General features: G+C 31.3%; 1 protein-coding gene across 1 annotated transcript in view; it reads left to right on the top strand.

Annotated features, from left to right (window-relative positions):
- The first annotated feature begins 4,788 nt into the window (after positions 1 to 4,788).
- The window catches only part of LOC123714434 (lachesin-like), a 37,781-nt gene continuing 20,111 nt past the window's right edge, over positions 4,789 to 22,458 (top strand). The window contains exon 1 of the mRNA XM_045668675.1: positions 4,789 to 4,953. Within this exon, the coding sequence (XP_045524631.1) occupies positions 4,872 to 4,953 (82 nt within the window). The 5' untranslated portion in view covers positions 4,789 to 4,871. The remainder of the gene's footprint in view (positions 4,954 to 22,458) is intronic.

Genomic DNA, 22,458 nt, shown 5'->3' with positions numbered 1-22,458 from the left:
TTGCTAGTTCTTCTTTACGTCCGTTCTACGTCCTCTATTTGAGAACTGGCAATAAATGTAAAATAATAAGCATATACATACATACGTTTATAAGTTTACATTGTGTTACATAATAATATGTACCTAAAAATACCTAATAAATGATTTAGACTTTGGTTTTGGTCTCAAATTTCTATTCTGATCATTATTCTTAATATGTTTACGTTTTCGTGGGCAGGCATGGCAATCTTTACGATGTTTTTCATCACCGTACGAGCGAGTGTTTAATACGCACTTAGACAGAAAAATCCCTGGATACACCGCCGGGGTTAGAATCTACGACCTCAGCAAAGGTCGGGATCTAAAGGCTCAAATTTCAGTATATACATTATACATACATATAATCTTTAAAAATATCTGGATGAATAAATATGTAATGACAATCGAGACATCAATAAAATAAACATTCAAACGATTTTTAAATAAAATATTCCAACGAAATTAATAAGCCTGCCTCATCTTTCGGGTACTTTGTCCCGTCATCAGGTTTTGCGTTCTTTTGATTATTTTTCTTTACGTCGTGTGTAATTAAACCTCTCATGTGTTTTGTCAAAGACTTTTGTAGGAACGAATGTTTTTTAACATAAAAATCCATCCATAAGTCAGTTTATTGTAATTGACACGGATCAATAGACGTCATTCGTTTACGATCATACGTCTATTACGTCTTATTGGATATTTTAATAATTCTATAAAATATTCAATTACAAATAAAATCTCCTTAAAAGTTGTAAAGCAGTTGAAAAGCTCAAAACAATATCTACACTTTAATTAACCAAACATTGAGTAATAAAAGCTTTCCGCTGCCGCATTAGATACTTGATGCATTCCATATCAGATGAAATTTGTGTAGCCAGTTAGCTAGACTGTAATAATATCATAAGAGCTAAAGGCTCATCTGGAAAACAGGATTCCCGCTAGCATATTCGGTACCACTTTTAAAGTTGCGTCATGAGTTTTAAGCGAAATTACAAAATTTTCTTCTATGTGTATATATACACATTACTCGGAGATTCGGAAATCGAACCAAGAACCACGAGTGTTAAATGTATAGTGGTCGTAGTAACTGAGAAGTGTTTTTTTTAATATAGCCATACTTCAATCAAATCAATATTTTACTTTGGAGTTCGGTTGGATAAATTGATTATTTTTTTTATTAATGAGTTTAAATAATATGGATATAATTAAACATTTGTTTATTATTGATAATAAATATTATCTATAGAAAAATATTTCTTTATAAACTTTATAACTATAAATAATATTTATAGTTTAACATTTATTTATAATTGAGAATAAATAATATCTATAGATAAACATTTCTTTATAATTGAGTTTAAATAATATGTATTGTTAAACATTTCTTTATTATTGAGAATAAATAATATCTATAGTTGAACATTTTTTTATTAGCGAGTATTAATACCATCTATCGTAGAACATTTCTCTATTAAAGAGAAAGAATACTTACAAATGTTTTTGACGTATTATGTACTAGTAATGGATTATACTGAACTAATAATCTAACAAAATCAGCAAAGAGTAAAAGTACACGAAGTCTATCTTTGTACACATTTACTGCTCTTGTTCAAACATCAAACATATTCGAAATACAAAAAGTCTTTGTACAAGCGAGCCTAAAAAGCAACCCTTTAGCTATCTCGGTAAACTAATATGTACTGAGTAGATGAATTAGACGAGTCACTGATAACAGTGCCGCCGCGGGCCCGTCCGTCCCGAGACAAAGAGCGGTTTGTTTCTGCGTAACAAAAGAGCGACGTAAACAACATGTTTCTTTCCAAATTAAAATGAAGCCCGTATATTTTTTGTGGGAGTCAACTAGGAGCATGCATAAATCTCGCTTTAGGCGGTGTATTTTTACAAGGTCTCCTTTTAATATCAAGATAACATGTATAAATGAATATTGAAAAATCAAATTTTCTTTATCACAATACACAATGGCTCTACAATAAAATCGAAAATAGAATTTCTTTGTACGGTTTCGTGTATATGAAACAATTTAAATTGAATGGACTTTATTTACTTATGGCCATCAACTTGAGTCCTACATTGACTTGGATTTAAAAAAAATACAATAGTCTATTGATAATAATTATTAAATTTAATAATGCTTCTAATCATTGACAAAATTATTGTTAGTTACAATGTCGTTGAAAAATTACTGTCGTAAACTGATTTTTCCCAGCATTGATATGGTATAACCTATAATATTTTAATCGTATGTAGAATCTATAAGGCATATGGTATTATCCTTTATCTCCTTACATCACACAAAGAACATAATTTGGCAGAAAGGGACGAAAGAGTACTTTAGTTAAGACTGATTTAGTTTTTATAAATAACGCTCTCCCAACTTCTCAAATAAATAACCTGATCCCTTACTTGCACATTCCAAGTAACAAATTTATTAGACAACTTAAGAAAAGTATTTTAAACATATATATTTATTGAACTAAATATTTACCGTACATTATACCAATAAATTACTAACAAACACAATTATAATACAATAATATAACACGGTATTTATTTTTCAATACCAACATAAAGAAATAAAATAACATAATTACATTTATTCGCTATAAAATCACCTTAAATTAATGTTCTAGTTTCTGATAATAAAAGAAACTTTCAAACCCCTCAATCATCAGTACCGTTCAAAAATATAGTTATTAACTCCCCAAAACATTTGAAACGCTCAAGGATCGTCTGATAACAAGCAACAAACTCACGAAAGTCCGATTGAAGTGGAAATATTCAATGAATTATTGTTAGAATTGAATTTAAAGCAAACAGGAGAAAATACTTCGCTTGACCGCACCTTCTCGGCAATACGGCAGCTGCCGAGACCAGTCTTCACAAACAATCAGAATTCAGAACTACGAATCGCTTCAACTCATAACAAACTAAGAGCAAATATAATACATAGTAAGGGAATGTAAGTTATATTGTTTCACTGTAAATGTAATGTAAAGAGAAGAGTCGTAAGCAATATGGCTTGGGTTTCTGGGTTACACCATAGATACTTTTAGTATACTAGCTGACACGGCGAATTTCGTATCGCCTAACAGTCAATGAATGTTGTGCTACGTATAAGTTGAACATAATCAATGATTTTATAAAAGTAATACGATGAATACAAAATAAATATTAAGTTCACTATTATCGCTGAATTGCAATACTCAACATTACAACTTGCCTTGATTTGTTTGCATATTTAAGTAGCTTGATATTTTCCTTAGTTTACACAAAATAAATTAATGAACACTCGCATAAATATTTGATAACCAATAAATATGTCAAACGGCTTTCATTACTGACATTATTCTACTTTTTAAAACCTGAAATAAGACAATATTTGTATATTGTGTATATGTCTTGTCGATTCGAAACCTTTATTCAAATAAGTTCTTTAAGTTGTGAGAACAATTTATCGTTGATTTTGTTGGATTCAATGTTTGACGGTTATCAAACGCATGATTTTTGTATTTTCTTTTTATACAACCTGACTTTGTTTTAAATATAAAAGAATAATATAAAAAATATTGGTATTAAGTTCTGCATACCACAACTTTCTATTTATTTAAACATATTTTTAGTCTTATCCTTAAACATGGAGTACAGTATGGTATTTAACTATCACGGTTCATTAGAATATATTTAGACACATAGTTAAAGAACCATATTTAACTAAATTAAATTAGAATCCATAAGTACACAACAATAAAAATTAATTGACAATTAATTACATACTGATTTATCCCCGCAATTTTATGTGTATTTCAAACTCACTATGGAACTCACATTGGATATGTATTTGTAGTAATACAATGTATTATTAATTTAATTCAGGTATTTTAGCTATATTACATAAATAAGGTCAATAAATTAATTAAATAAGGAACTATTTATAAATATAGTTAATCTAAATCATTACTAATAAAATAGGTTCCGTAGATTTTAAACGTATCCGTGGTGATAAACTACCTTTTATCCACGTGTCATAACATGGTAATTTTGAGCACAATATTAATAAAATTATTGAACATTGTGTACCGACACTGGAATTTTCACTTAAAATTTAGATTTAGTATTTTTACTAACGATTAAGTGAGTGAGTTACGTCAAGAGAAAACTTTAGGACTAAAAGAAAAGGTTTTCATGATTATTTCAGTTTATTGCAGTTTTTTTGTTAATCTATATCCGATAATATTATATCTATATTATTAATATTACTGCTGAACCAGAAAAATATTTACTATATTAATTGATCAGCGCTAAACTACAGAAAACTATTCTTTTTTATACGATTTTTTTTCGCTATAAGAATATTTTAATAATTATTTAACTGATGATTTTATAAACGTAATTGTTTACATGTAACATGTAAATATGTTTGCAATGTAAATTAGTTAAATAAAAGTTTTACCACATTCGGCATCCAGGGAATTCTTATGTTTGGCGCATGTGCACCACTTATGACTATCAACGGACGTTTCTATTACTAAGCGATAACAGCGCTTTAAATTAATCAAAAAATTATAATATTTTATCTAATAATCATCATTGTGTGAAAGTATCAGACCCAATATTAGCCTAATATAATAACTAAAGTGTCGCTGTTTAATTTGTGTCGCGCAGCGCTTTCTCTTTGATGAGTTAGCAGCGGTGTTCGCTAAACACAGTCGGGTCTACGATCTACGTAGCGCTACACGTAGTGCCTCTACGCGGAGCGCTCAACGAACTTACGGCGTGTAGCGTTTCACAAAAATGGTAATGGACTTTTAAAATAAAAAGTGCGATGTGAACTAATGATGTTGTTGGCAAAACTTTTATTCTATGTAAATTTTGGACTTGTCTTCCATGTTGTGATTTGTTTTAAGGATACTGTTGGTGAGCATCCTTTATGTAAAAGCTTAGAATTAATATTGGATTAATCAATATTTAAAAGATTTAAAAGTTTATGAAGCTACTTTAGATCAGTGGCTAAAGTTTTTACCTTATCGAAGTAAAAACTTACTTTTGTGTACAAAGTTTTGAGCGTATTTTCGCATGACTTTTTGATGTATGCCTTACTCTCTTGAGGTTAAAAACGCGATAAATATCTTAAACGTCTCAAGCGTCTTACTTTTGCAACATTAGAATTGTTTCACAGAATGAATTTTAATATTGTGGAACATCTATGGTCAAATATAACTACCAAAAATATGATTGGATTGAAATAATTGTTCTGTGTGTAATTAAATGTAATATGAGGTTTCAGTGCATTTTTTCATTGTATTTATTTCATAAAAAATAGTATTTTTAACTATATTGATCTTTCTGTATGCATTGACACTAGTAAGTGTCAAATGTTTTCAATGTATCTATATATATATAAATATAAAATGATAATGATAATATAATGATAATATATATATGTATGTATAAAAATTAGTTTTACTTTTATTATTTTTTCCACGATTTTTGTTTTCAGTGTGAAATAAGTTTCATTAAAATGGGTAATAATTATGTTATATTTACATAAATTGGTTAGTTAAACAAGTAGATAATAAAAGTTGCTTTGGCTAAAATAAGACTAATCATATTTTCATAAAATTCCTGTCCTTCGACCAAAATTCTTTAACGCTGAAATGAAAAGAGACAGGCCTTATTAATAATTCTTTTAACTATATCATAGTTACAAAAACGTGAAAAGAAATATTCGAGATTTTTCTAGAACTTAGAGACTGTGTAAGACACAAATAACTTATTAATCTCAATTGAGCTTGATTGTAATGTTCAATGTTGTTTTACTTGTAAAGAGCCTTTAGAGAAATTAACGTAACATATTATAGTATCGTCTTAATGCATTTATCAAGCTGCAGTAAGCAGTAATTTTCGCTACAACGTACGTCAAGGAACACGGCACACAGTAAATGTATTAAAGGCAAACTCATTTGCGCAAAGCATTCAACTGCGAACTATTAAAACAACGTAATAATCGAGACGTTTAAATTAAGAATTTTAACAGGACCATGTATCGCCTTATACATTTGAACGTTCGCGGCGGTCCAGTGTTAGATAATACGATAATCTTTGATTTCAGGAATATTCGAAAATGTTTCCATCACATTTTGTTAACTATATATCAAAATACAGTGTAAACTTTATATTACGACACTGAAGGGACTGTTCAAATTATGGCGTTATAAAGAGATGAATAACGTATAGATAATCCACGACTCCTACTTATTAGTCATGATCAACAACAATTTTAGCAACTTAAAAATACTTAATTACTCAATTGTTGTCGTTATTAAGAGTGGGTGTAATGCTGGATGGAAGACAAGCTAAATCAACTAAAGCCAATTGATTTTGACGCTTTAGGGACTTCGTCGTTAAATCGAAGGGCGTTACATGAGGTTTAGACTGTTTATTGAAATTAATAAAAGTATTTTAAATATATTAATAAAATAGACACATTAAGTATCTTATCCTTATATGACTAGGTTTGCATGAAAAACATCGCTTCTAAGCGATTAGCAAGTGTACTAGGATTTTTATATTTTTGTGTTGTAAAATAAAAAGTAAAAAAAAATATGTCTCAAAATGACGAAATAGTTATATTTATAATCATCTCATTACTTAATTTAGTTATAAGTATCATAACATTATGATGAAGAATTATTATTACATTTTTTCAACAGATATAAACACCTATTTAAAACAATATTTGTATTACATTTATGGCCATAAAAATGATTTTATCCATTAAAAGGTTTTTGTGAGCTTTCTGTTACTACTGAAACGTATTTATTTTCCGCTGTCACGTTCTTTGTTCATTCATAACTACATTTAAACTTAGAAAATGTTAGTTCTCAATAAAATACTTAATAACATTTTAGATAACGTCTATTAAATAATAATATGACTGGGGGATTCATGTAATCAGGTATCGTACGGAAAACTTCTATTGAAATGTGCCTTTAAAAAATACAATTGCAATTTATATGGTCATCTTAATATCAGTCAAACACTAAAAAAGTGAAAAATTATATAGTATATTGCGTTTTGTTCAGTGAATACATACCACAAATTATTAAAATTGCTTGAATCAATCAAGACTATCATAGCGTATAGTTCATGTTGTATGTTACTATAAGATCAAAGCCGGCTTAGTACAGACAAGACGCCTCTTACATACAGCCAATTTGGAGAAACCTCTCACTAAAAACATACTCTATTAATCAAGTTAAGCTGATTGGTTCCTTATGAGTAGCAATTTAATTCCACATATGAAAAAGCCTGTACGTTTTTCTTCATTTTCTTCATTAGCAAAGAAATAACATAAAAACGTACTTTAATTAACATTTGTCGCAATATAATTAATTTAATTCCAATGATAATTAAGACAAACCTAAATAATACGATAAAAACTTACATAATTATATAATTACATAAATATATAGAGCAGTGTTGGCCTAGTGGCTTCAGCGTGCGATTCTCATCCTAGAGGTCGTAGGTTCGATCGCCGACTGTGCACCAATGGACTGCATGTCTATGTGCGCATTTAACATTCGCTTGAACGGTGAATTAAAACATCGTGAGGAAACCGACATGCCTTAGACCCAAAAATGACGGCGTGCGTCAGACTTCTGTGTCTGACTGGCTGATCACCTACTTGCCTATTAGATTAACAAAGGATCATGAAACAGATACAAAAATCTGAGGCCCAGACCTAAAAGGGTTGTAGCGCCATTGATTTTAATTATATAAATACTAGACGATGACTGAATGTTTATAAAATTTCTATGTGGAACATATAATACAAGGAAACTGGCAACATAAGTTTTTCTCAATAAGACCACTATCCCATAAGCACTTACCAATTGTCTAGTAGAACAGATTTGTTAAAGGGACTTACACCTAAATTGGCTGACTATAGTCAGGAAACCCAAAAGTATAAATACTAAGCGTTACAGAGTGTATTACGATCCTTTGTTAAGCCTTTCTTAATAATTATTAACTAACTACCGACCGTTATGCATCGCACGGCCGCTATTTTACTCAGAAATGATTTAGCATTCGAATGAAATAATTATTTACATTGGTGTATTTGTTACAAATATTTATTTCCGTGATATATAAAAATAAATCATTGATGGTGAGCATGCTGTATGACTTATACTATATATCCAGGACTAGCAATGTATCTGTCTATATACACTGCTAGTCCAAGCCCACTTTTTATTAAAAACTTTTAATATATAATTTTCCGTATGCTTTAGGGCAACACAAATAAATGGCTTTAATGGTCTTCAAAAAGCCACTCAGGAAAACTTACAGTCTAATTAGCGTTCGTTAGCTGCATTAAACAACGTGCGTTATTCAAAATCTGGGAGATGTTGCATTAAATCTTTTAAAAAGCCTTCAAATACTATTTAAGCACTCACTCAGATTTTGATCTCATTAAAGAGGTATTCAATACAAAAATAGAATTCTAAACGTGAACTAAATATTGAGTTTTGAAAATTTATCCTAACCTAGTTATTTTTTTTATTTATTAAAGGCGAATACAAAAGTACATCTTTCGTGTAGCGTAACTACTCTAATATCTAGATTTCATACAAATTAGCTCTGTAGAATTCAGTCCGTCGTTCACATTTTATTTGTAAAGGATATTTGGTATCTATGACAGAATAGTTTTTAACCAATCTTAATTTCGTTTTCAGATCTGATTGCAATTTGTATTTAAAATGCATGTTAGATATATAGGAGTAGTTTAGTACCTTAATGTAAACTATAAATAAATATGACATTATTCGCAAATAAAAACGCGCACATGTTCAGTACGTTTTTATTTTTTAGTACGTTTCAGAACCAGGCTCCATACCTGAAAAACACTATATTTATTTATTTATACACTATATTATTAATAAGTTTTATTTTAAACAATGAGTATTTATTTTTAAGAGTTAATAGAGCTATTATACTAAGGTAGTACTTGTGAAACGAAAGATTTATTTTATATTAGTCAGTGATTAATCATAATATTGTGCCCCGTTAACAACCCTATCCGTTAAAACGCATATGATGTTCGAGTTTTTCGATTATGGCGTGTTTTTAATATGCCAACGGCGCTATAAACTTTTAAATCTGAGCCTCAGATTTCTGTATCTATGCCGTGATCAATTCTAATAGCCAAATTGGTGATCAACCTTCTGTGCCTGACGCGCATCGTCGAGTTTTTGGGTAACAGGCATGCCCCGGTTTTTGGAGGATGTTTTCCGTCATCGCCGAGCGGGTGTCTAATGGGCACATATACAGAAAGTCCATTAGTGCACAGCCGGGGATCGAACCTACTTCCTTCTTACCTCAGGGATTAGAGTCGCACGCTGAAGCTACTAGGCCAGCACTGGTGTTTTTAATTAATATAAAAACAGAAATTAATCGACAACCTTATTTTAACCATTAATTTTATTATCTAAATATAAATATGAATACTAAATTGGGTTAACCATTAGGATATTAATTAAGTCAAAAATCTAGTGTGAGGAATGTTGAAGAAAACAACTTGGTTCGTAACAAAAGAGGCTTGTTTATTTTGTTTTAATTATTCTATTATATCTAATAATAAACAGCTAATACAACTGTAATAACAATGTATTTAGATTTATTTATGGAATACCTAAGCATTATAGTAAAACATAGAAGATTCTTTAATGCCAATAATAAAAAAATGATAATCAATAAACATTTAACCACATTTATAGAATAAACTTAAACGTTTACAACACATTATAGAATAATTATTATTTCGTAAAATATCGGCTTGTAAGTCTCTTGTTCTGTTCCTCTTAAGCATCTCGACCTACAGGAAAAAAGGCACCAATCACCCCGCTACCGAAGTTGGCTGTCCGTTTGAATTAAAAAAAATGTGTGCGTGTACTAGTGTACACACGTAAGAAGTGCAACTTCTTTATGACCTTATTTTTCGAAAAATGATCTACTATATGGAACTTTACAGAAATTGGGTTAATAAAGTTAAATAAGATGAAGTTTAACAAAAAGCTTTTATTATGAATACAAATAATACAATTAATTCCTTTTACCTTATTACTACTAAGATTATTACAGAATTTCATCAATTGTAATATAATTATTGCTATCATTTTTATCGTTATTATACATTTTTGTTAATGGCTTCGAATCTCTTCGAATCAACCGTGGCTGGGACAAGAAAAAGATGGCGCGTAACGGAATAATGTGACGGTTTATTTTTTTCCAGCGCCGATAAAGAAGTTTCACTTAAATAAAAACGAATCTATTACCGAATATTCTTTTAATTGAGAAATAACTAAAACATCTTGGTTCACGTTCCCGTCATTAGATTAAGAATGTCTGAACTTCATTTATCTCGGCTTGTTACTTCTTGGATGATAACGTTTGGAAACACGACTGCGAAGTTCTGAAACAGAAAGGCAACTCGGGAAAGTTGTCGAATCACGGCGATCGTTCACAAATTTGTTAGGTACTTGTTTTAAAATAATCTTAACATAACATCTTATCTTTTGAGTTAAGGTTTTGAATTTATTTCATAAGTTATTATGGATTTAATTTCCATCTGAACACATACATACACTTCTACTATCTACATTCTATGTAAGGTTAATAGTTTATTTTTAAGTAATAAAACATGACTATAATTTTTAATTATGTTTAATATAGTAGTACTTCCAGGAGCGCTACAACCTTTAAGGTCAACCTTCTGTGCCTGACACACATCGTCAACTTTTTGACGATCGTCACCATGTTTTCATTCAGCGTACGAGCTAGTGTTAGATGCGCTCGTAGATAAAATTCAATGGTGTAAAGCTCAAACCTACAACCTCACCCACCAAATCAAAAATTGGTTCCAATAAGACAAAATACACTTAACCTTTTTGGAAACAATTAGAATGAATATTTCCTTTTGTTCAGCCTTAATAGCCATCATAAATTGTATAGATATACTTCTAGAATAAATTTATTTACTAATTAATAATATACTTACTCAATAGAGTACTTAATACCTATTGTATTCAGTCATTAAAGCCTAAAACCTAGACTTCTTAGCGAAAAAGCAATTTGTACCAAAGACTAGGCCAGCTTTAATCTTCTTTGATGGTTTTGTTTACATCTTAATAATAAAAGACGATCTGCCTTCTCGACACATTTAAACAAAGTGAGTCCACTAATTATACAAGTGTAGTGTTAGGTACTTTACCCCGATGATATTAAACTATTACGAGACAACTATATATCTTAAGGAACATTAATCTAACATCCGTAGCCATAAGCTTTGCAATTATCTAAAATGATAGATTCATAATTATTTATCTAAAAAATGTATCAAAGTGAAACGAAATTCTATGTGCGGCTTGTTGACTTAAGATTCCATGTCTCCCAGGTGGGGAGAGAATTTTTTTAATGATGCTTCGTTCCAAGTTCTGTTTGAACGGCCACGTTTCCTTTTGTTTTGGTGATTCCAGTCGAGAGCTGACAATATGATTGCATCTCTCTGAAGTGTATTTCGATTAGATACTTACTAAAGAATCTGAAGACCTATTTTGCCTAATGGTGTACTTTTTCAACTTTAAGAAAATAGCATAAAAAACTATCAATAAACTGACACTGGGTAACTATATATTAAAAAAATCTATTATTTGAGGTCAACAACCTTTTAAGGTCTGGGCTGGGATTTCTGTATCTGTCCCATGATTATTTGTTATTCTAATAGGCAAGAAGGTGATCCTTTTGTGCTTGACACACGCCATCGACTTTTTGGGTTTATGGCAAGCTAGTTTCGTCATGATGTTTTCCTACACCGTACGAGCGAAAGTTAAATGCGCACATAGAAAGAAAGTCCAACTACAGGGATGAGAGTCGCACGCTGAAGCCACTAGGCCAACACAGTTTGAACCTATATATTACATTATTATTTAATATTTTAATGTAGCGTAACATAAATGATATCTCCATAGAATAAGCATAAAAAATAACAGTATTTACAATCTTACTTATGCTTCAAAAGTCATAACAAATAACATTGACGTAACGCAACAAGCATGCCGCGTGTATTGCTGCTCATGCTCGTATAATCAAAGTAAATAATATGAGCAACCACGGGATACTGTTTTAAGTAAAAATTAACCCACAAACCGTTTGAAATTTCTATTCCGTTATGAGCGGTAAAAATAAGGATTGATCCGTTAAAGTTATTAGATTAATTCTTTACACATAATTGTTCGAATATACGAATCGCTTTTGGTATAGAAAACTGCTTAAATTGTAGTGAAATTAGATGCGTTTTAGCTGTTTAATCTTATTGATGAATACAATTTCTTGAGAAATCTTTTGATTGAAATGATGTTCGTTATAAATCAAATTTTCTTACTTCTGAACCATTCAACCATCGCCTGAAAGCTTTAACTTGTTCACCGTAAATAGATAGTGTTGTACGTCAGCATAATTCACCTTGAAGTCACGAAAGTTTCAGACATACCTTTGTATTTACTTATTATTTCGTACTTAATAAAAATATTTTTTTCTTTCATAATGCGAGGATTTTAATGATGGAGTGTTTATTGGTTTAGTTTTTCAGCCCGATTTTCCGGCATTTTAAGTATAATAAATATATATACCTAACCTAAAGACTAACAAATGTGTTTATTTTATTCAACATATGCTATTATTAAAGACTGTTCAATTCGGCAACCTTTTTGTCCGTCACCGTAAGACAAAAAAAAGTCAATGGCACTACAACCTTTTTTAGGTCTGGGCCTCAGATTTCTGTATCTGTTTCATGATCATTTTTTAATAGAATTGCGTAAGACAAAACGTTTAATAATAAATATATTTAAAAAAAATATTTGTCCTTAGGCTACATAAGATGGACACCTAAATTTATTTAAAAGACAACAGAATGTTCGAATAGCGTGACATAATTAATTATACTAATATAAATGTAATAAATCAATAGAAACCGCACCGCGTGACATTTAATTTTATCCAAACGTTTCACGTAATACAAAGTCCATCGTTAATTGAAATCTCTAATAAAAACCTGGCTTGAACGATTATTTGTAGTAAACGTTCTTGTTACTCTACATGAAAGATGGATTTCTTTTTATAGAACAAAACAAACGGGCTGGAGGCTCACCTGGTGTTAAGTGATACTTCCGCCCATGGACATTCTCAATGCCAAAGCACTCGCGAGTGCGTTGCCGGCCTTTTAAGAATAAAATTTCGGTGTCTCGTGTGTCTCGACAAAATTGATTTATTTATTCATTACAACTGTATCGTAAATCCCTTGCACAAAAGAAGACCTGTTATACAAGTGTCTTCTAAATTAATATTATAAAGTTAGATATAATATGTATATCTTATTGATAAACTTAAAAAATACTTCTCTTTATTTATTGATAAAAAAATGCGAAGTAAGGCTAAGGTAAAAAAACGATTACAATATTTTTTTTATATTTTATCTTTCGCCTTATTCTACGTTTGTAGCAAAAACGACACTAACAATAGAGAAAAGGTATTTAGTTTAGAAAGTTTTATTATAACGCATTATGTAGTTAAATAAATTTTATTTAACTGTCACAAAAAATTTCAAAAAAAAATCATAAAATTAATAAAAATGTTCCAGTCTAAAATTCCTTTATAAAAAATAATGAGCCAGGGCCTGAGGCATTTAATGGGTAACCTTACAGGAAGTTGAGTGCTCTTGCTGTATTTTTATTATAATTAGTACACGATGATAAACTACGCATAAATGCTCTTGTGCTTCAAGATCCTCGTTAGAAATGACTGCGCCACTCCTAACTTCTAAATATACATAAATAATACCACCGCTTCTTGACTTGACACAGCCCTTTATGTAATGCCGAGGCCAAGACTGTCATTGCTTTAACTAAATTAGCGTTGTAAACATATAGTTTTTAATCCGCCCAAAAAAATTTATTTATCTATTTCATAACACACCGACACACCACATTAAACGTAACGTAACGTAAACCTATATATAAGCAACCCAAAAAATGTCAAACGCTTTTTCTCCTTCCGAGGCCCTTTCATCTTTAACCACTATGCCGAGGAACAGTCTCCTCCTCGGCATAATGCTGAGCCAGGCACCAATTACAACCACAGCACATACACACATTACATACTTAAAACGTACCTTGTTCTCTTAAAAAATTGTTATCTCTAATTCTTTTTTTTATCTTTGATTATTTTTATTTTGTGTGATTCTCTGTGTGTGTTTTGTTAGTAATAAATGTTATGTCTAAGTCTAAACCGACCATCACAAATAAACAACTTTGATAAATTCGTAAAATACGCAGTAATTTATTATTATAAAACTTATTAAACGAAGCAGGACAATAAATTCTACTTACTACCCTGTTTGTGGTATTTAAAGCTGAAATTTAAGCTGGCAATGATGAAGTGCATTTAAAACATTATCCCGTCTCGAATTGAATATAAGTTATAAATTACACAATAATGCAGGATCTGTAATATGAAAACGACATAAAATTAAAATTATCTTTAAAATCTGAATAATTAATAATACATTTTGATTTGTAAATTTTTCACATACCCTTAAATTGACAAAGACAAGGTCTTAATTACCGTGGTACTTGACGGAGCTTTGAGAAAATTCTACCAGCTTCAACTTGTGAACCCAACTGCTAACTTAGATTTCTTGATGCTGACGTTTCGTATACATGGTATATTTATTACTTATATGGCAACTGTGAGAATGATTCGTAGGGTTGTTTATCAGTTTCATCCTCTCATTTATTTAGCCGTAAGTATCACACACTACATTCAGTACTGGCTGTCATCTGGTATAAATAATTAACAATAATAAAACATCATTGTACTTCGAAGGAATTTGAAAAATGTCTGAATTTGTCAATTAACCAACAACTAACCAATATTTATAAAAATATTTACTTATACATAAGAAAATGACAAGAATAGTATTCGTTTATTAATAATATCAATTATTTAATATCCAAAACAAAAGTGATACAAGTTAATATTAGTAACAACGGAATGAGCTGATTGCGTTACATGCTCGTAGAAACAAAACACTATTCGAGAGTGAACATACTAAAGGATAGAGCAGCAAAATTAAATTATATAAAGCTGTTCTAGACTGTTGTCTAAATTAAATTTGTTAAAAGCGCTATCATGCTTTCATCGTTAAAGTTGTATTAAAGTGATTCCTTTAAAAGTGCAAGTGAAAGAACCGATAACAATGTTACGCTAGTTTTAATTAGTGCAATTAGTGACATGGGTCTAAAATAAAATGTTATGGTCCTAAATTGCTTAGATTCATAAGATAACTCTTCGTTGCAGTACCTTATAAAAATTGAACATAATTAAATGAAAATGAGTGCAACTTGCGGCCTTATCTCTTTCGAGCGATCTCTTACTCTTTTAGTTAATAAGACAAAACTAAACAGGAACAAAAGCAAACTAAACTAAAAATTTATACATGAAAAATAAAAAGTGCACATGAATAACGATAATTTAAGATCAGTCTCACATAAGTTAGTTAGTACTAAAGTAAGTGTAACGATGTGGACAGGTAATGTTTGTATTTAGATTTGTTTGCAAGGAAGGCATACTTCTATTACCAGTATTACCAGTAGTAACCAAATTCCAATAATGACAAATATGTAAAATGTGTTTTCTAATAAAGCTACAAGCAATAGTAGGATATTATTCTGCATATAGATATGATATTTTAGTATAATTTTCAACTAGCTTTCGTACATTGCCGCGTTTGAATGTTAAGTACGAAATATTTTATGTCTTCTGAAAATGTTGTTAAGCTGTGATAAAAATAAAACATATCTGCGTCTGCTATAGTTAAAACGGTACAATAAGACTGATTTAACTTTGAAGAAGAGGGTTATTGAGAAAGACCCAAAAAAATAGTTCATCCACCATAATACATATATCTTATGCCTACCTTTCCTTCTACGTATTACCCAATTCATTTCCTTTATGCTTTAATAAAGAGATAGAGGCAAGCAATATAAGTCCGATATATATATCTTTATTATATTTGTTTACATTGACTCTGTATAGAGAAAAAACGTTCATTATCGGCTCACGCAGACAAATAAAACAAAATAGCTCCCCAGAGCCCGCTCTGCTGGATATTGCGTCCCACAAGCAAATTTGCTCGAGGCTCTATAAATGCTTAGGACTGTACGTGTGAGAATACAACCCGACAAACATTATGTTTGTACTTTGTACAAATATATGGAGGCAGATAAAATGAACCTAGTTATAGCGAGTGACCCTAAGGCACGCGTAGGGTCGTTACTTTAAACATAGTCCAGTAGAATAATATTATCTCTTGGTCGTTTGAGGCCATTGTTTTCACAGTTTTAAGCCAACTAATATGATATAATCAATACTTGTAAATATTACATTTGTAAACTACTGTAGTTTGTAATGAATCAGCAGCAGAGTTGTCAGTAAATAATTTTTTCGTGAATTATTAGGTTATATTTTAGAGTCTTCGAAACCATTTTCCATGGAGCGATAGATAGTTCCTTGTGCAGAGAATGTTTTAGCACAGAGGAATCAGTCACACACAAAATCCTGGAATGCGTGGCTTTTCAACGAGCAGAAATCATTGGAGCTGGGAGATCGCTCCGTGAAGCTTGCAAAATGCTCAGGAAACGTCTGAAAGACTGAACTTTTGGAACACACTTAACTACTACTAGCATTGTACCAGACGAGCCTGTATCCATATTGTACATATAGATAAATCAAATAGTATACAGATTTCAATGCATCGTACATACAGTTGTATAAGTCCAAACTGTTACGAGTATATGGACGGGTTAACAATTGAAAACCATTTGGTGATTGCTACGTCTTCGTTTCATATTTCAATACTATGTACGCAGTACGTTAGGACATATGAAACAATTGGCACCAAACCAGATTACATATATTACATAATAATTGCATTAAATTATCCTGTATAATAGTTTAAACATAACTGGTTTTACGCAATAATAATTGAAAATTTATTACATTATTTACATTAATCGTTTTGAGTATTTTTTTGCAATCATGATAAGTATTATAATTAGAATCTATATTGTCCTATTAACACCATTCTTGTGAACCTAACTGGTTTTTAAACTTTAAAAAGTGTCTGTTTTATAACGATGTATTCCAAGTCATTTTAAGTAAAAAAATAATGTCTCTAATGTAACAAATTCTGAAAAATAAATTTTGCTTTATTTATTTAGCTTATACTGTACGTAATCAGGACGATTCATCATTTTCTAGTTTCCATTTTTTAAGGATCTACTTATATAAAGAGTGTTACACTTCGATTAAACGCTTAATAAGACACTTTACATAAGTATGGACAATCGATTATTAAAACTATATTGCCTTTTATATAAAATATTAAGTGAGTTGCATAGTCTAAAGGAACAGTTCATTAAAAAATGCAATTTATCAAACCCACTAACCTGTATGTTCACTGGTTTGGAATTTACTTTTCTTTACAGTTAAAGAACTTTGTCGGAACAATAGAATTATATTGAAGGCAACAGAAAGTTCCCGCTTTTTTCTTTCAAGCATAATTAATCGAGTTACTTCAAAGAAGTTGTATCCCTTAATTACTTTAATATTATATAGTTTCTGTCAACACAGACTACTTATTATCGGGCTACTTATTTATTTACAACCTCATTGGTCTAGTGGTTAATAAGTTCGAGTGCGGGTCTAGTGTTTTAATCCGAGAATCCTTGAGCAGGCAAATAAGCCGTCATGGTGGATTTGTGAATAATATTTATGATCGATCTAACAAAACCGGAGCAGAGCCCTTAGCGATACAGACAACGATCTCTATCACAATACAGAGTTTTTGTTCCGCATAATTCCAAGGTTGCTACATCAGAGCTACGGAAATTGAGACTACATCGGATCTCATACAAATACTTCAGTTCACTCGTCGTCGTCGAAAATACTACAACGATTACATTAAGTTTATGTCATTATGTTAATATTGTACACGACTTCCAACGCAGTGAAGGCCTCTTCCAAATTCTTCCATTGCTCTCTTATCTTCGCTACTATTTACCAATCTTGCAATCTCTTTTATTTAGTCGGTTTCTGGTGGGGGTCCTTTCTTTTTTCTTCCCACTAGGCCCATTTCCGCTTTAGCTTCTTCGAATGTATTACGTCTGTATGTTTGTAATGGTTAAACTGTTTTTGTAATTTGTCCTTAATTTTCAACTTCAACTAAAACTGGTATATCATAAGTAGGCAACTGTAGAGAATTTAGGATGAAGATATGATTAAGTAACAATTTATATATATATATATATATATATATATTATAAAATATAAATAATATATTTCGATTTTCAAGTGATATATATCGCGTGTATGAGATACCATGCGAATATTTTATAATGTATATATACAATATTTAATATTGTTATGTGCCGCTTACTTATTTTATTTTATGTGCTACTCAAAGTTCTCTCGTAGGACCAATTACCTGACGACGCCTGATGAAATTTTCGTCGCATTTTTCACATGGTTTGGTGGTACTGTACATAGATTCATAGATAAGAATCATGTATATAGATTAATCAGCATACATTAAAAAAATGTTTACTCTTTACTTTAAGCCTTGATACCCTGCAATCCTCGAAAACATATTAATAATTCATAGATAATTTTCAGATTTCTGTATCAGTTTAGTGATCAACAATTTCTTGTAATAGGAACTTTATCACAATTGTTCTTGATGGGCTTTAACGTTTTGGGTCTAAGCCGGTTTCCTCACGATGTTTTCCTTCACCGTACGACACGTTCGTTGCGCTTATAGAAAGAAAATCGGTTCAGCCGAGAATCGAAACTATGACCTCGGGGATGCTAGTTGCATGCTTAAGCCGCAAATACTGCACTATTATAAAATATTGAATAATGAAGGAAACAATTGTTTGCTTGAACTATATATATACTAGTCTAAGGTGTAGATAGGTATTGCCCGTTGCAGAGCCACTGTATGATATTATTTATATAATTGCCAGCATATATAAATACACATTCGTAGAACACATATATAACAAACACACACACAAGATTTAACTATCCACTACTCCGGACATTGCTGCTTTTGAGAACAAACTTAATTAAGATTTTGTTGTATTTGATATTTATGATTAAACGTCCGCATTTATTGTTGTATTCCAATACATTTAACATATTCATATATATATATATATATATGAATATATATATATATATATATATATATATATATATATATATATATATATATATATATATATATATAATATACCTCAATTCTGTTACAAATGAATATGCATTCTTTAATGAAGTAATTTAATTTTATTAAAATTCGTATGTAGGTACGAATTTATTAAATTCTCAGCAAAACAAAAAAATATTATATTCGATATGGCCACCTTTGGCGTTTTTACAGGCCTATAATCTGTTTGGCCACAATTCTATAGATTTACGCACTCTAAGAGAAATTTCGCCACTGCTTGACCCAAAGACTTTTAAGACACTCAATGTCGCCGTGTCGTTAGAGCAGGCCATGTACACCAAAACTTGAATTTGAAGTGTAAAGGGTTGAGGGCCAGTCTTTAGCTCTTATAAAGTCCGGAACGTTGGTTTCAAGCCGGGCTTGGGTAGTTCGTGCCTTGTGAACAGGTGCAGGTCTTCTGGTCTTCGACAGACGAAGTTTTTTTTTTTTTTTTTTTTTTTATTAAATAGGGGGCAAACGGGCAGGAGGCTCACCTGATGTTAAGTGATACCGCCGCCCATGGACACTCTCAATGCCAGAGGGCTCGCGAGTGCGTTGCCGGCCTTTTAAGAATTTGTACGCTCTTGTAGTGTTGTTGTATCCGTTGATAGTACGAACATGCGGCTGATACCAAGCTTATATAGGCTGGAATATGACCGACGGCTCCATACCCTCTTTGTGCTAGGCGATCACTGCAAGCTAATTTTCTGTAACACCTTATTCTATATTGTAATTTGATAATGAACACGAAAAAATATGTAAAATGGCACAAAATTAAAAGTAGTATTTAAAATTATATACGTGTTCCAAATTCAAAATACTTAAAAAGTTGAAAAAAATATATTTATGTAACAATATATTTATGGCCAGATTTGTTATGTTAAAGCCAGTAAAGTTAATATATTTATTTATATGTAAGGATAGTGCAAACTATTTTTATTTGATAAAACTTAAATAAGTATGGCAGAGAAGGAAAGCAAAGAATAATACTACCATGCTTCTCTTAGTTTTAGTATTTTTATACGTAAATTTTAAATCATTTCTAAATGGGTGTTGTTAATTCATCCCATAATTAACAAACCTAAAGTAAAAGCCATTCATTCTGACCCAAAGTATACTTTGCCCTTGTTAATTAAAATCTTTAATTTATCCTCACTACTGGCAATTATAATTAAAAACATACATTATAAAGCCGTGATCATTGTTAATTTTATCTTAATATAACTTAGAAATGTTAAGTACGCTTTAACAATCAATGTTAGAGGAATTTTCCTTTATAGCCTTTCTCGGCGCTGGTCTTGCCGTGCGATTTCAATGTCTCCTCAGAGAATGCTTGGGAAGCGACATGGAAGGCTGGACGGCTGGTGCTATTAAGAAAGAGTGGAAGGCCTCCCGAATCACTCTCAGCGTGTTGCCCAACAGTCCAGCAACGCAGGTCGTTTGCACAAGCATGTAGAGACTGTAGAGCCTAACATCGCTCGGCTCCAAGCTGTATGTGAAGAGGAGCTGTCCCGCGTTGGTGTGGCTTTAGCGATATCGCTGGACGATGTATATTTACACAAGGTAGTCGAGCGTAAGGAGGCACCTGCCTGCCACCATAATGATACCGGCGTTTTTGATGACGTGCTCCACATTCTAAAGTATTGCCTAGCATGGAAGGTGAAAAGAAGGCCTATACTTCGTGTACTACAGGGTCGAGGACGCTACTCTCCATAAAATTGAGAGAATAGCAGGTAAAAGCCCGGACAGTGTCGGCACGTGGGAAATCCACCAAAGATTCTACGAAGCCGTCGTGTATCATAAAGAAGGGCCAGGGAGGTCGATCCCGCAGCCCAACCGCGTCGCCGTAGCATACCACAGCGTTGCTGTTGCACCAAACAACGCCTTGTGTAATCCTGTAATATTTTTTAAATTACTTTTATAGCTTATAATTATTAATACTTTACTTGTAAAAATGATCACATCGATACAGCTGCCTTAGGGCAAATCAGCTGCTTTAAAAATACTGTGTTGTATACTTGTATGTTTTTTTTAATTGATTTTGATTTGCGACCTAATGGTTGTAATAATTATTAGCATAAAAATGTCTCATTTTAAAATTTAAATTGTTCTTTGAATTGAAATAATAGTAAAAAAATATTTATTAAAAAGCGGGGCTTGAGCAAAATACTGAAGCGTTTTCAACGAAAGCTGTGAGTGTTTTGCATGTCATGTTTTATTTTTAAAGGTAGCTCTTAGAAAAAATGTAATTTTACTTGAATTAAATTAAATTTGTCTTATATTTATTAAATAGGTTAATTACATTAAGTAGGTTATTTAAACTAGATCATCCCGATTATTCATCGACAAAGATCGACAAAAAAATTTGCATTTACAAAATATAATTTTGCATTACATTTCTCCAATGCTTATTGATGTCAAGTAATTAATATCAGTATATCTTAGAAATAAAACAATATTACACACAGACTTTACCACTTTTTTCTTGCTTTATTATATATATACGCTGTACAAGTCAACCAACATCTCTAGGGTCAAGGCCTAGAGTCAAAATCTTTTTCGACGGTCGTGACCCACTAACGCTAAACGAATTTGTATTAGAATGGTCACGTGACTTGATCATGATTTTATCTCTAGCTCTTGGTAAATGGACAGTACTGACATTCCCATACGTTAGTAGTGACTTTCCTTTGGCGTTAGTGGGTCATGTCTGTCGATAAGTGATTTTGTCTCAAGACCAAGTACTGTCTATAATGAGTACTTAATTATTAACCAAGCATATTCCTCTATTTTTAACGTCCTATAAAAAAACTAGCGTGATAAAAACATTAATTATTTTTTTCCTATAGTTTTGATAAGTTAAGCATGAACCTGTTGTTAAGAGCATTACCGTAATACTCGGCCTTGTTAGCCGTATTACCGCTCTCATCCTCCGTAATTTGTACACAAATAGCGAAAAGCACTTAGCATCACGGTACCAATTATAAAATCTACGAACTATAGTCGGTGCTTGCTTTAAAATAAATTGAGGCAACATATTC

The sequence above is a fragment of the Pieris brassicae genome, chromosome 9 (assembly GCF_905147105.1).
Source record: "Pieris brassicae chromosome 9, ilPieBrab1.1, whole genome shotgun sequence".
In the NCBI taxonomy this organism is placed as follows: domain Eukaryota; kingdom Metazoa; phylum Arthropoda; class Insecta; order Lepidoptera; family Pieridae; genus Pieris; species Pieris brassicae.
This window is presented reverse-complemented; position numbering and strand designations above follow the sequence as displayed.